Source organism: Polyodon spathula, chromosome 4, assembly GCF_017654505.1.
Source record: "Polyodon spathula isolate WHYD16114869_AA chromosome 4, ASM1765450v1, whole genome shotgun sequence".
Classification (NCBI taxonomy): Eukaryota; Metazoa; Chordata; class Actinopteri; order Acipenseriformes; family Polyodontidae; genus Polyodon; species Polyodon spathula.
The window spans coordinates 75882611-75899015 of NC_054537.1; the positions used below are offsets into that span (position 1 = coordinate 75882611).

General features: G+C 35.7%; 1 protein-coding gene across 3 annotated transcripts in view; it reads left to right on the top strand.

Annotated features, from left to right (window-relative positions):
- LOC121314863 (zinc finger protein 40-like) overlaps window positions 1-16405 on the top strand; it is an 83628-nt gene continuing 67223 nt past the window's right edge. For 2 of the 3 annotated variants that reach the window (XM_041248579.1, XM_041248581.1), the window contains exons 1-2: window positions 1-553; window positions 2047-2171. In XM_041248579.1, the coding sequence (XP_041104513.1) occupies window positions 2132-2171 (40 nt within the window). In that variant the 5' untranslated portion in view covers window positions 1-553; window positions 2047-2131. The remainder of the gene's footprint in view (window positions 554-2046; window positions 2172-16405) is intronic. The other variant, XM_041248580.1, reaches the window with a different exon arrangement.

Consider the following 16405-nt stretch of genomic DNA (forward strand, 5'->3'; position numbering starts at 1 on the left):
CCTACTAACTAAAACCAGAGTTTAACCTTACCAAGAGTTGGGCTGTTGGATTAAGGGATATCTGAATGGGAAAGCCCAGTTGGTAGTGAAGGGACACATCGTGACCTGACAACAAGGAACCTCCGGGATATCCGCCAGTCCTCAAACTATGTACAAAAGGGAGGTTAGTAAGGGGACCAAGACACACAACTCGCATCTATAATAACGAATTGTCTTACGTAATGTTACAAAAATCGGGAAGACCTGAGTTACGATTATTTATTTACTCCTGTGTGGTTCTTTTTTTTTTTTTTTTTTTTTTTTTAAATTAATTAAAATTTGTAAAAAAGTGTTTGCTTTAATGATGTGCGTATGTCACAAACCACCCTTCTTACGTTTCTGCAGTTAGGAGGCGGGGACGGGACCCCCGTTGACGTCAGTGGGCCTGCCTGTTTCCTGCAATAGAAAGTAAGAGAAGGTAAAGAAAAAACAGACCTTAATTACCGTAAACGTTTATTACAAAAAAACAAACAAAAAAAACCCAAAAAACTGAGATTTATTAAACTGAAGTCTCGTAAGTATGACTGTTTAGGTTTCCAACAATTGCCTTTTTAGTGCGTTAATATGTTTTGGGTGCATTTGTGTGAGTAGGTGGTGTGTATGCTTATCAAGTCAGGACGTTGGAAATATGAAGAGGTCAATTGTTTGTTTAAGCTGCAAAAAAAAAAAAAAAAAAAAAAACATGTCTATTCATTTTTCGATGATAACGGCAGTGATGCAGTCGTGATAATATAATGTGGTCTCCTAAACCAACAGGCCACTTATCAATCGTTGCAAGCAACGTTGCATGTTTTGGTGAGATTTAATGCAGTTTTTTTTTTTTTCTTTTTTTATTTCAGTTGTCGATGTTATTTGTAAATTCATTGTTTTTATTTTTAATTCGTGGTGATGGTTTTATTTAATGTAGTTGATACGGCACCTTAGAGAAAGTCACAACTGTTTTAATCTATTGTATATGAGTTTTTTTTCTTCCTTTTCTAGTATTGGGAATTGCCTTTTAGTTTTACGCTGTTGTTGCAGAGGGGTTTTCCCAGGCTCCTCCCCTCAACCACATTTATATTCTACTAGTGGTATAAAAAATATATAGTTTAATCCCGCGCAATTGTTTTTACTGAGAGTAAACGAAAATGCAAAGCGTGATTTAACCCCTGAGCCTGCACCAGAAATGGATCGTTTTAGAGCCTTGTCTAGCACAGACTTCTTTGTCTGTTTCAGCATGACTTGCTTTAGTTAAAAACAACCCCCCCCGAACAGATAATTTTGCAATAAATGTGTGTATTCATTTTCTCACCAATACATACAAACAAAAATACCCCCCCCCCACCCCATTAAAAAAAAAAAAAAGGAAATTACTGAAATGCCAATTGTCATGCTTTGAAATTTAAGAACTATTACTATAAATACATCATATTGTGGAAAGCTGTATTTTTATTGTGAGTTTTCTAAGGCATTCTTTAGTGAATAAATAATCTGTGACCAGTTATGGTAAACTCACAGTAAAACCTGGTTTGAATGGTTCAATTTGCTACGTAAATCCTATAGAGGTTTAAAAGCCACTGCACACAGGATGCGTTTCGTCATATACTGTACCACCCATATAATCTGTAAATGTTGTGGTACTGATTGCACTACAGCAGATGCGTTTCAGAGATGACTGCTTTACATTGCTTTGCAATGGATGAAGGGCAGGTGTCCCCCCAACAGTAACTATCACAGGTTGCTGCCATTTTAACCTACAGAAAAAAAAAAAGTTAGCAAATCAAAGTAATGAATTCCAAAATCACAGTAGTGTGCAAGGTACAATAAGAAATGTTTATTAAACTAAGATTTTACCTATTTTGGTTAAAAAAAAAAAAAAAAAAGTCACCACAGCTGATTTGTAGGTAATCTATTAACTTTATGCGCTGCTGGTTGTAGATGTTGTCATCAATAAACCTAAAGGTAAAATGTGTGAAAACTATTTATAATGTTTTGTTCCACTTCATTTTTCTTTCTTTTTTCTTTTAGACCGATGATTTGATGTTGTTCAAGAGAGTAATAGGAGGCTGTCCTCTTCCTTCATCAATAATGTACCAGTGATCGGAAATAAAAAATGCCTCGAACAAAACAGAATAATCCTAAAAACCTGAAAGGTAAGTTATTGCTGTTATGTTTACTTATTTCACAAAAATTCTAACAAAAATAACAGATCGATAACCAAGCAAAACTTGGAAGATTGTAATAATGGATTCCACTGAAATATGTACACATTACACTAGTGTAGCCCTCCGCTCTAATAATACAATTGCATAACCTTTGGAAAATATAAAATAAATCAAAATATTGCATTCAAGTAATGTGTATTGTTACTGTGAATTAAAGTGCTTTGACTACATGAAGTTGGAAAAACAACTACTTGACTTTACCTGTCCTAGATGCTTTGTGTCATCTTCATCTTTCACTCAGCTGCACAGAGCTGCTCTGCAAGAATGCAGTCTTGAACATTGAAGTACAATATTGGTAGAATAGAACCAAATTATATATTTAACTGATTTATATTATATGTACCCCATATAATATAAAACATATACCATATCTTTAATGTTGTATATTGTGTAGGGGGCTTTGTTTAACAACATGCCGATCAACATGGTTCCATCCTTAATATTGATGCTTTTTTAATACTTTGTGTAGCCACTGTGCATTATGGTTTCCCTATAATGTGTGTTGACTTTAGTACTGTTTTGGGTTTGGTACCTTTTCACACTTACACACCCGAGCCAAAAAAATTGTTTCCTGCTTGGCATGTTTAAAATGTTTAAATGAAATTGAAGTCTGGTTTCATGAATAAATGAAGAATGTGCACAGCATTGTGCTGCGTGCCTCCAAGCATATGTTCTGAATGCACTTCCTCTTCCTTTTGAGAAGTTGTTTATTTAATACAAATTAATACAGAACGACTGTGGGTGGTGATTGTATTACCTATATTTCCTCACTTGGACCTCTTACTTATTAAATATATTGGTATCCCTAAATATATAATCATTAAAAATACGCAGATGGTACCTGGAAACGTTCTCTTTTTTTCTAGGGAAACAGTACAACTGGGGATGGGGAGTTAGTTGCCGGATAATGTTACTCAGACGACTTGCTCACTAAATATCTTGGTTACACTGAATAGGCCATTGTTCTCTTTAAAAAATATGCTAAAGATTTTAATGAGTAATCCATCTCACAAGTTCAGTGGTACCCTAAATATTTAATACCAATGCGGAATGACTGGGTGAAGTATTTGATTGCAATTTTACCCCAAAACATATTTTCCTGTGGTGACTGCCAAGACTACTATAATATTCAATGTGCTGTTGTCCTTGACAGTCCTTTGCCAGAAACCTATTTGAGAGTACAATATAGAGAAAATGTCACATTGCTAACAGGATAATTCTGTGACAAATCACTCAACAGGTTACACCCTACCATCTCCAATTTACACCAAAGTTGTTTTTGAGGTTGTTTCAGGCAAATAAGCTCAAATTTATGATTTAGGCTGATCAGGTGAAGGGGTCAAAAGTTATAGAGAGGTCAAAATGTGGTTGATGGGTACTTACCCCCCTTACCGTTAACCAACCTTTTACTCAAAAACGTTTTGTGCTACAGTCTGAAAGAAAGAAAACAAAGCAGAAGTTACACCTTAACAAATTGTTTGACCTTTGACCTTTGGGTGAAACTCCAAAAATACAAAGCTAAAAAAATACAAAGGTAATATTTTTGCTTTGAAAAATTCCTAACCTGCACCCCCCCCATTTCTAAGAAACCTGAATAATTTCAGGTAACAAACATTTAATTAGAATCAAATGACATAAGTAAATGAATAACACATCATTTGTGGGTGAAAAAAGTCAAGGATGGTGGTGGTGGGGTGGAGGCAGGTCACAAGACTGTAACACAAACAATTTTTGAGTAAAAGGTTGGTTAAGGTTAAGAGGGAGCACCTCTATAACTTTTGACCTTTTGACCTAATCAGTCTAAAAATGTACATTTGAACTTGTTTACTTGAAACAAGCCTAAGAACCAAGTTTGGATTAAATTGGGAGATGGCAGGGTTTCAGATCTTTTTGGGGGTGATTTCGTCATAGAATGATTCAATACCGTAAGTTACTGTATTTGGGCTACCACTGAATTTGTGGTAAAGACTGCTCATTAAAATCTTTTGCATATTTTTAAAAAGTAGATAATTATATATTCAGAGATACCAATATATTTAGTAGGTAAGGTCTGAGTGAGGAAAATGGACAACTTTTAACTTAATTGTTGTTTCCGTAATTTGTGTCGCTACTATATATAGTTGTTGTGTCTTGTTTTCAAACACAAGCTCCCTTAAGAAATATATAAACCATACCAAATTGTTGGGCATTTGGCTCTTTTGAGCAAAAAGAGGTGGGACACATACAGAAAATGGATGATCTAAAACAAGCTTTATGATTGAACTGTCTATAGTAGCTTGATTTTAACAAAATATGCAGTATACTGTACTTTATACTGTACATCTGCAATATATATGATTGAATCTTTCCAATTGCCAATAAAAAATATAAGTCTTGTAAAAAATATAAAAACTGTGAAAGATCATACTAATTTATGTTTATAGCTACAGGTGTAAGAAATAAAAACAACTACTTAATGTAGGGATTTGTACAAAACATTCATTAGCCCCTCCACAATCCTTTTAAAATGGAGCCCAAACAATGCCTGTATTTTATGTGTAATATTGTAGCTAGACTAGAGCCCTCCTGTGACTTTTGTGTTCCTCAGGTGTAGCAATAATGTGATGCTACTGTGAGTATTAATTATATTGGTATTTGCCAAGAGAAGATGAATGGCTCAGTATACCTTTTAATATCTCGGAGTAATTATTGGCTAGAAAAGTGTACATTGTTACAGATTTTATTATTTTGCTTTCCTTTTGAGAGAAGTCTAGAACAAACAACCCAATCAATTGTATATTTAAAGTAGCCAGTTCAGCTGAGCCATCAAAACCTCAAATAACATTATGACTTGTGAATTAATTACTGTTGGTGATGGGGGTTGCATTTTTTCGGTAAAGGTGGGAGTAATTTCACTGTTACTTTGTTGTCTAAAAACAAATCACAATATAATTAAGAAACTCGTTGTGCCAGTAAACATGAGCCTCGGGACAAAGCTGTTTTTAATGCTTCTGAATCTTCTTCTTACCTTTAGTTGTGCAATGATTTGGACCTGTAGAGGCAGTATTATTTTTTCCTGACCTGGTCAGTGTCTTAAAGGGTTAAACTTTACTTGTAGGTTCATGTTGTTGTTCTTTGCTTAACCTGTAAGGTATTTCCTCAGCATGTAAATGTGTATAAAGCAACCAGTGTACAGTGTTGGGAATTTCTCTACCGGGGGTATATCGAGGGAAGGTTTTTAGCAACTGTAACTACAACAGATTTTAAAAACAGAAATAGGTTCAATAACATCTGCTTAATGGAAACCTCCGTGGAACATTGACTGCTCGATTTGACATGATTCCAAGTGCAAAAAAAATCATCTTCATAAATTGTTGTTTAATAGTTTTAAAGACAAATCCCTTCCATTGACAAATACAGTAAGTATTGCATATTGCAGGAAATATTCTATAGTTAATATAATTCATATGTATATAAAGTTAAAACAGTATGTGCTCTCTGTATTCAGTAATGCAACCATTTATGTTAGGTAAACAGTATTTCCATTGCTGTTGCAAAAAAAAAAAAAAAAAAATGCATATTGCAACGTAAATTTCTTTTGACATCCTCCTGTAATTATCTTTTTATTCTACTCAATGTACAGAATGTAAAGGACAATGGAATATAAAACTGTTGAACAGTTTTGTTATAAACATTTGAAAACAGGGCAGATGGCAAAACCTTGTTGGGTAATGGTTCACAGTACTACTGTCCTCATTGCACAAACGGAACATGACATAATTAAAATGTTTAGATTACCGCCTGAACTAAACACAGCCAACAAAACACTGCAGTCTTTAACTTGGTGTGCTGTATATTCCACTATTATTGATAATTAATTTTTTAGAAACTATTTTTATTTCTACTGCATTTAATAGCAGGCTTATAAGGTATATTTGAAATCAACAATACAATCACAATGACAAATGAACCTCTTCAGTTGCTATGCAAAGTATATTCCAAGCCATTTATTGTGCACTTCAAGCTTGGTGTTGGACCTTTTCCCAAGCCAATCAGGACATGTTTCCATTTCCATTCTGTTGGCCAGGCATGGATACAATACAGGCATAGATGAATAAAGTGCCAATGTTCAACTATACTGGAAAAATAAATTAAAAGTAGATTTTTTTTTTTTTTTTAATACTGTAATTAATTGTAATACCATTTTGTGGTAAAGTAGAACCTCAGAGTTAATGCTCTTGAAAGAGTATGAACTGCAAATACGTGTATGATTATGACGCATGTATTATTTTTAGAGGTAGGAGAGGAAACTTTTGAGTTACCGTCAAACTTACTTTTACAAATTGTTTAGCATGAAAACAAAAGGTCACAATCTACATATGGTGCTCTACTGCTTGCTTTTATAAAGGGTGATGTATACTGCAAAATAGCAACAGCAAAACACAATATCAAAATAACTGTTGAAACTTTACTGTGGCAAACATGAAGGTTTACAAAATGATTCAGAACTGAGTAGACAGTGTCTGAGAACTTGCTTTAGCGTTTCATTTTTTTAGTTAGTGTTGAGATGTCAACAAGACCCAGTGCTTTACAGTAATTCATATGACTCAGAACTTGCTTATGTGAGGTTTTTTTTCCACTTAAAAACATCCTCTCGCCTTTTGCAGATTTAGGAGTGTCTGGAATAGGAAGCCATGTTTTTTATCACCTGTGCTGGTAGAAAAAAATACTGCTTTGTTAGATCCCTTTCATACCTGTATAGATAGGAGCAGGATGCTGTATTTTTATTTTCTTTGGTCAGTGTTTGGTGTTGGGGGGGGGGGGGGCTACACACCACTTTGTGTGGGCACGCCTAAAATACATTAGAATCATTTTTCGTGTCAGAAGCATGGGTGAAAGTGGCCAAGGATCATTTTGACTGAAGCTCCTGGGGCAAAACCAATGTTTTGGCCCAGGATCTGGGGGCCTAGGCGTTCTCAGTTTGGTTCGGTTCGGTTCATTTACCAATCAAACTTTGCTGTTCACACTGTTCTCCCATCTGAACTGTACTGAATATGGGGGAAAAAAAGCCGCTGTGTGAACAGGCCCTTACTCTGCTGTTCTTGCGCTCTCTCTCCAGTCCAAAACTAATCGATTGCCAGTTGATAGTCCAGGCATAACTAATCAGGTAGGCACGACTGTTTTGGTCTAGCAAATAGCATCTTACTATGTTTCAATGCCCGGTGGAGCATTCTCATTATTGTGGTATCGGCGTCATTTTCAAGAACAGCATTTCGTTCCAAGGTAGATGCCCTGTAGTTCTGACACCCGACCGTGATTGTTGTTGTGGTTTCTTTTTTTGTTTGTTTTTGTTTTTTTTAGAAACACAAACTTGGCAAAACATGTTGCTGTCCTCATCAAAATTGTGTTTCTGCACTCATCTGCGTTGAAAATGGTGCTTGCATTAATCACAGTATAAGCCGTTTTACTGCTTATTGGAAGTTCAAGCTTCCCAGTGCTGCTTGGATGTCGTAAATAGCAGCGTCCCTGTGCCATAAACCTAACGTGTTTCGCTAGATGGAGTTTGCAGATCTAAATATAGTTATATTTTTAGATCAGTGATGGAGCTTCGAACGTGGCAGGATTAATTCCGTGTCACACTTTGCACACACTGAGTCGGACAGAACATTGCCAGATCTGAAAAGTGGAAATATCATATTGGAACTGCAAAAATATCGTATTTTCAGAAAACAAATATCATACATTGTAAAATTTAGAATATAGAACATGTTGTGTTTTTTTCCATCCTTAATATGTGACGTCATATAAACTGTATCACAAGCACTATGCTGAATAACTCCACACCACCCACTGATCACAATCACCTTTTGTTTAACTCTTTGTTGTACTGCAAGCAATTAGATTCATTATTATGCTTTTTCTACTTTTGTTTCTTTTCGCTGTTCAATTCTATGTATTGTAATTCTGCCCCTTACATGTTTTGGTTACCCACACTGTTTTTTGCTTCATTTGTAAACTATTGCATTAGGTACTTCGTCTTGCACTATGTTATTTATTTAGTTATTTATCTGTGCATTTACAATGTTCTATTGTATATAATGCAGTTATGTTCATTCTGTGTAGTCAGTATTCATGTTGCTTATCTACTAGCTTTCAGATATTTAAAATATATTTTACTATGCTTAGTCATCACACTTCTCCACCGCCACGAGGTAGCGAGTCGCACTTCATTGAAGCTGCACATCTGTGCAGCTGCTGAAGTCCGTGGCTGCGTGACGTGCTGACGTAGAAGGTCATAATCTGTGCAGCAGACTGAGAAAAGTCTTAGAAAATTTAAACTGGAAATTGAAGGTTGAATACTTTTTGGACTTGCCAGAATTATCGTACATTTGGCCATTTTTGCAATTATCGATCGTACAAGGGTTTGAAATAATTCTACAAATACGATAATTATCATACGTCTGGCAACGCTGGTCGGACACCAGACAGAACCCTCCCCCAAATATATTTTTTTGCATTTCTACACAAACCATGGGAATTGACCTAGGGAGGCCATTTTGATGTAATTCCATCTACAGAAAGAGAGAGGAAAGGTAGAAGTTACAGGAGATAAGTAATTATTTGAAGACTAAAAGATTTTAAATAATAATAGTAAACTTGAAAAAAAAAAAGAATCACCATCAGGTTATGGAGTGTAGGCCTACAGATGTGAATGGGGAATGAATGTGCATACCGAGGTTTTGACTAAACTAAGGTTTATTGATTTGAGGGTAGCTTACATACAGAATGAGTTGTAAACAAGGAAGGAGAAGGGTTATTGCCAGCTAAAGTGCAGTGATCGTTTGTTCCTATATTATGGCCTGTTGCCAATAAGTATCGCTTGTTAGGGGACACAAATGCCCTGTAGATATCAGTGACCTTTCAACTGTGTGTATCTGCAACTAGCATTTGTAATGGACAGTGGACACCCGATGGGCCAGACGGAAGGCTCTCACTGGCCTGATTTGGTCCGCCGGCTGCCAATTGAAGAACACTGCTAAAGGATAAATAAATATTTCAGTGTAGAAATGCAAACGTTGTGGAATGGATGTGCGCTTGTATACAGATTTTCTTTGTAAGTGCAATATATAAGTGCCAAGTTATGAAATGTGTATGGTGAAAGGCAATATTGATTATGACATTTATTTTGTTACATGTATGTTTTTGTTTCAAGAAAGACAATCTTATGAACAAGTCCAGTGCACATATGATTATACAGAAACAATACAACATAGAACATTTAAAGTATTAATAATAGCCAGCACGCAAATTGCTACTGAATTGCCAAATGTAATATAGCTATTACTGTATGATTCTCCTAAATATTATTATTATTATTATTATTATTATTATTATTATTTATTAATACATGCTTCACTTGTGTGGGATTAATTTAATGTTTTCATATGCTGTAGGAAAAAAAAAAACACCTGAGTGAGTCCTGAAACGATTTAATCGAAAAGGTCATCCTGAAAAAGGGGCTTCTATAAGAATCTTTCATGAGTAATCATAATTATTACATGTCTGTAAGTATGTTTGTTATAATCAACAGATAACTGGGGAAAACAAATTACAATACAATATAATTCTGTACGTATTGATTAATAAGGAGTTGTAAAAGTACAATTTAGGCCAATTCACACAGGACGCAAGATACAGTTAATGTACGTGCTGTGCAACATCTGGAGCGAAATAGGTGAGTCGTGGTAGCATGGTGTGCCAAGCATAGGCTGTAGAAATGCAAAATAACAACTCAAAATCAAAGTAATGAATGATTATCCAGACAAATGTGTGCAAAAATTAAATATGCATGTTTATTTGCATTGAATCTGTATTAAATGACAACAAAATAATTTCTACTACTAATAACAATAATAATAGTACGAAACCATTACCGTGTAATTTTGTATAGTTTGAGTAATGCAAAATATTAAGTTGCATCAGGCCACTGCGTCCCCTATAAATTGGTCTTGTAAACAAAATTAACATGGCCAGTCTATTAGTTTAATTACATTTAGCTAAAAACCTCAAAGTAACTGCCAGTCTTTCTGAAGCAGAAATACACTTCCTGAAGTGTGTGTCTTGCTTTTGTATTCGGGGCGCTGTGAGATCAACCATCAAATCTAACCAAAGCCATCTACTGTAATGGTGATCTTCTAAAGCAAGCTCTGCCATTAAATTTTGGAAGGTTCCTTGTTGCCATCTTTGCATGGCAGACAAGTACCCTTTTGTCCACATTTTCCACTTTTTTGGGTCTTCATTTCAGTCTCATCGTCGTTAATACAATAGGCAGTAATGCTACTGCAGCCACAATCTTGGATAGCACCATGTTGAATTGCCATAAAATTGCAACCAATATCACTACCAAATTGCCAAATGTAGACTAGAAAAATTACTAGCAATAATTGCCAAGTGTTGACACACCAATAAAACAGTAACCAGCCACATGAGTAGCTGGCTGCAAATGACTTCCCCCATGCACTGTTGCCTGCAGGAGTGTATACGATTAATTTGGCAGTGGTGTTGAGAGAGAGAAAGGCAGAACCGGCTCAGTGTCAAGAAAGTAGGAGCAAGCCAGAGACATTGATGCTAGAGGAGCAAAACCACAGAGGAATTTGTGGTTGAATGGCGCATAGGAGGCAGAAAGTGGCATGGAGATTTGAAGGATAAAAAATAAGTGGCACTGACAGCAGCAGAGAGAAGTCAAATGTTTTCTGAGAACTGTAACAAAACAAAAAAAAGAAAAGTGTATTAGGGAAAAAGTAATTATGGGTATTAAATGTTTTTTTTTTTTTTTAATATGTAATATACATTATAAAATAAATAGACGTGTTAAATGAAAATATTTAATGATGTGGCTTTAGACAATCAACAGATCATTTTGATTTGGAGAAGGACAAAGTCATCATCAGTATGCAGACTTGCAATCATAACAATAGAACTTACTGCAAACAAAAGGAGTTATTTTATTTTGTATTTTAGTCAGATGTGTAATGTAAAAGTGGCAAGTTATGAAATGTGTATGGTGAAAGGCAATATTGATTATGACATTTATTTTGTTACATGTGTGTTTTTGTTTCAAGAAAGACAATCTTATGAACAAGTCCAGTGCACATATGATTATACAGAAACAATACAACATAGAACAATTAAAATATTAATAATAGCCAGCACGCAAATTGCTACTGAATTGCCAAGTGTAATATAGTTATTACTGTATGATTCTCCTAAATAATAATAATAATAATAATAATAATAATAATAATAATAATACGTGCTTCACTTGCGTGGGATTAATTTAATGTTTTCATATACTGTAGAAAAAAAAACCGCCCAACTATGTTGCTCTAATCTAGTGGTGGATAAAGAAGGTGTAAAAACATTTCTGCACTCGGGACACTGTTCACCTAAGTTTTGTCTTCAAAGTTAAATCAAGCGTGAACGAAGCATCCCTTTTTAACTTGCCAATGTACTTGTTCATTGATGAGCAGTATTGTGAGTCCTGAAACAATTTAATCGAAAAGGTCATCCTGAAAAAGGGGCTTCTATAAGAATTTTTCTATAAGATGAGTGTTGTGTCCTGCAGCACCCCCCTCCCCCGTTTAATAACGTTCTTCAGTTACAACACTCATATTGTGTGTCCCCCGAGACCCGCATTACAGCGAAGGAGCACTGTATGTGGGTTCTAAATTGTTTTACATGATCCGCTGCAGTAGTGATTGTTGCATTTTTAAAATCTAGGTCTAATTTGACACGCCTAACGGCACTACTAGTTGAGAACGGTAGGTCAACTAAACCTGCCCCGGATGCCTTTGTCTACCAATAATTGAGTTAGAGCCAGGTTACTGGCTGCTGTCAAGTATCAGTCAATTAATTAATCAATCCATTTATTTAACAAGTTGCCACAGAGCGCTTCACATGGACAAAACATGAAAATTGACAGAGCATTAAGCATTAGAAGCAGTCCAACAGATTCATTAAATACAATAAAATACAGAAGTATGATAAAAAATAAAAACAATAAAACATACAGTAAAATGGCAATAGTAGTAGTCATGTATATGATAGACTATAAAAATGTCTTCAGCATAGTTTTAAAAACTGCCAGAGTTGGTGCCTCCCTCAAAGACTGGCAATTTGTTCCACAATCTAGGGGCCCTGTAGCCGAACCCTCTACCACCGGTGTTCTTTTTTTTTCTTTTTCTATTTTAATTTTGGATCGGTGAGGTACCCAGCATCCTGAGATCGGAGCAGCCGATCAGGAACATATGGGACCAATAAATCACTCAGGTAGGAAGGAGCTAACCCATTTATTGCTTTATAGGTTATAAGCAGGACTTTAAAATCATTCCTGTATTGTATTGGGAGCCAATGTACGGATGCCAATACTAGCGTAATATGATCAAACTGTCTTGTTTTCATTAGGCAACAGCGTTTGCACATGCTGCAATCTGGACGAAACACAGTAGTTTGGAACACCAGAAAATTGAGCATTATAGTAATCTATTCTAGAAGTTACATGTATCAGCCTCTCAGCATCCTGTGCTGAGAGAAAGCATCTTAATTTAGCAATATTTCTTAGATGGAAAAAGGACACTTTAGTTATGTTCCTAATGTGGGATTAAAATGAAAGATCTGGGTCAAAAATTACACCCACATTTCTAATTTCTGTGTGACTCAATGGGGTAGCTGTCCACTGCACAGGGACATTGGTTTACCCTCTCGCGTTGATTTCTTGACCCAAAATTATGGACTTTGGGTTATCAGAATTTAACAGTAGAAAATGTGTGTTCAGTTCATGATGAGGTGTTTTTTTTTTTTTTTTTTTAATTGAACCTGTAATGGTACATATAACTTAATTGTATTTTAGTACAGGGTAAAAGTCACAAAACAAACCAGATTTCATGGTCCATGTCACATTTTTCACAGCCATCAAACTCTGAAGTGTCTACTTTGTCCTCCTTCTCTAATAGGGAAATGCGTCCCTAGTGGAGCATAACTGGCAAACTTGCCCAGTGCCTGTACTGACCAGACCAGGGTATAAACTCAAGGTTTTGGGCTGATATTTGTAAGCATGTTTCTGTTTTTAAAAATAGATATGGGTACTGTAACCAAGTTACAGAAAGGCATTATATGTAGCTAGTTATTACCATGACCTCCCATTATTTGAGGGAGACAGTGACCGCACAGCACTCGCTGATGGATGTGCTTATCTGTCTTTATGTAATACCCTTTCATTGCCCATGTTTTCGATGATGTAACCATGCCAGTCTTTGATGGCAAAGGGCAAAGAAGCCCTGTTTAACCCAGAATGCATTTTTGTTGTTTTGTTTTGCTTTTGAGAAATGATGTAGGTTGAGTATTCTTGTGTACTGAGGAAAATGTTATTTAGAAAAATGGCAAATTGATACCATGCACTGTACTGTAGATTCATAAGTACACAAAATTATTTTCAACATATTAATATAAACTGTAGTGTGTTATCTTTATTATTTTGTTTATGATATTCCCCAATAGAAATTATCGTGAAATGTAGTATGTTAAAAAAATAAACTTAGGTATGTTTATTTAGTATTTCATTATGCCAAGCATAGCGCTTATTCCCTAGAAATAACTACAAAAAAACAAACAAACAAAATGAAACACTCCCTTGCTGTTTGCAGTATTATGACTGTAAAGGGATTTCATATGCTGCCTATAGGCTTCTTTGTATGACTGCAAAGCTGCTACCTGGCAGTGAATTATGTGTTTCTGTGTGTGTGTATGTGTGTGCTTGTTTATAAGATGCTGATTCAAGTTAGGACTGAATTAGTCCAAGTAATTGGTTCGATTAGAATACCACAGACTTAAGCTTTCTTTTGAAACCTCAAATGTAAATAAGGGATCTTTACCTTTAAGTCTTGTCTGCGTAGACAGGGCACAAGCAAGCAGGTGGGGGTGGAGAGGACGACTGCTGACATCTGTAGCCTGCAGGCAATGTTTCATATTCTGTCAGGTTGCGTAACACATGGGTAGTCCTTACTATAGCTACTGTTACTATGGAGAGATAGCAGGGGTGGACTCCTAGAATCCCTTTGAGGGAGGGAGTTAGTTTACGTATGGGAATGACTCACTGTGGTGAGGCAGTTCAGTTGCGCCTTTGCATCTAAGATAGAGGATGACCTGTTAACTGTCTGGTAATTCAACTTGCTGCAGGTGTAAATAAAACAGAACCAAACTGATTGAAACCTTGTGTGTTTTGTGAGCTGGGTTTGCTTCTAGCATGTTTGCAAATGTGAGCTGCTGTCAGGTGTGCTGCACATTTTGTCTGCACTGACAGGATCAATGCAGGAAAGGATTGATGCATATTTATAGCACCTATTTAAGTGTGGGAGGCTGTGTGCCGCAAATGAGATGCTCTTTATTGTTATAAGTTGATGGTATAGAAGCTGCATGGATATTGCAAGTGCATACTTGTTTAGGTTTGTTCTATGTTAATATCTTTATCATTTTCTGTCTTTATTTGTAGACACTGCATGCTGTTTTGTGAATTTTACTGTAGGGTATCCATGTGTAAACAAGACACAACAAGTGAATGTTGGTAAACAGCAATCTTACATCACTGGCATAATTGATGACAGTGAGCCTTGATCTAAGTAAAGGGAAATGACCAAGAACCTCCCAGTGTCTGTGTAGCAGAGGCTTTTAGGTAAGTTCACAGCTTTAATGCTGAGGTTTCTCTTTGCTTACATGCTGTGAATTTCTGCTTTTTGTGACGTGCTAACCATACTGTCAGCTATTCTCCGAATATACAGTTGGGAAATTTAAAGAGCATGCTGTTTGCGCTTATTGTCCCATTTTCAACACTTTTTAAAAAATCTAATATATGAAGACATTTGATAAACAGCTGTGTTGGGAACTGGGCATTTCGGTTTAATATAAACATTATTTTGTAAACAGTATTATCTGCTGCATAAAGTATAGACAGATTTAACTGGACAGTACATTAAAATTGATTGGGAGGTGTTAAAAAGGAAGGTTTTTTTAAAGATTAAGAAAGGTGAAACAACATTCTAAAATGAGAAAAGGCCATTTGGCCCACCTTTTCTCACTCGCTTTCAACTAATTTTGCCAGAGTGGAAATTCCAGATGTGTGTCAGGGACTCGGACAGTTTGGAAATTATAGATGAGTTTGAAGAAATTTATTTTGTTTCCCACAGTGCTGTAGAGAGTGAGTGTGTTTCTTGTTTTATAGGAAGAAAAATACCTGGATAACCTTTGATTTAGCCAGCTGGCAAATGATCAGGGATGCCCAACAACTGGCTTAAGGAGATTAGTTTTAATCTGACCTCTCCCCAACAGAACATTGATGTAATGCTTTACTGATAATCTTTGAGAAAACATGGGGTTTAAAGGTGAGGAATCTTCCACCTTATAAAGTACTCTTATTTTATCAGTTTAAACAATTGAGTGAGAGAACCAGCAAGAATAGGGATAAAGTAAAGCTTTCAATGTGATTTGAGACAAAGAAAGAAGGCTGGAAAGCATGTCGTGTTGCTAGCAGAATGGCTTGAGGTTACAGTAGTTGTCTTTGAAAAATTGTCTCGGGTACAGTTATTTATTGGATGTGGCACCGGTTTGCACTGGGTATTATTTACAAACGTGCAGTCTAGCAGGTGGTAAAGAGCAGGCAATTTGTTCTATTTAAAAGTTTCTATCACTCTCTGCATTGCACAAATGTAAACTTCAGTTGTTTTAATTTATTTTTGTATGTCTATTTATTTTATGTGTTACATAAAACAGTTTGTATGCTAGTATGTCAATTTTTAATTAAATGGTTAAGCAAATTTTGATAGCCAATTTAAAAAAAAAAAAAAAAAAAAAGTTCTTGCTTTTTATATTTAATGAATTGTAAACCCTGCAGGTGATTACATGTTTGTTTTGTTCCCTTTTGGAGAGAAGCTGTACCATATCATTGTCTCCCTCATTGAAAATGTTCCTTTTTTGCATTCTTCTAGTAATGTTGCTAGTCTTGATGAGATACACACACACACACACACACACACACACACACACACACACACACACACACACACACACACACACACACAGTGCCTGGAGAAAGTCTACACCACCTTGAACTTTTTTCACATTTTGTTGTGTTA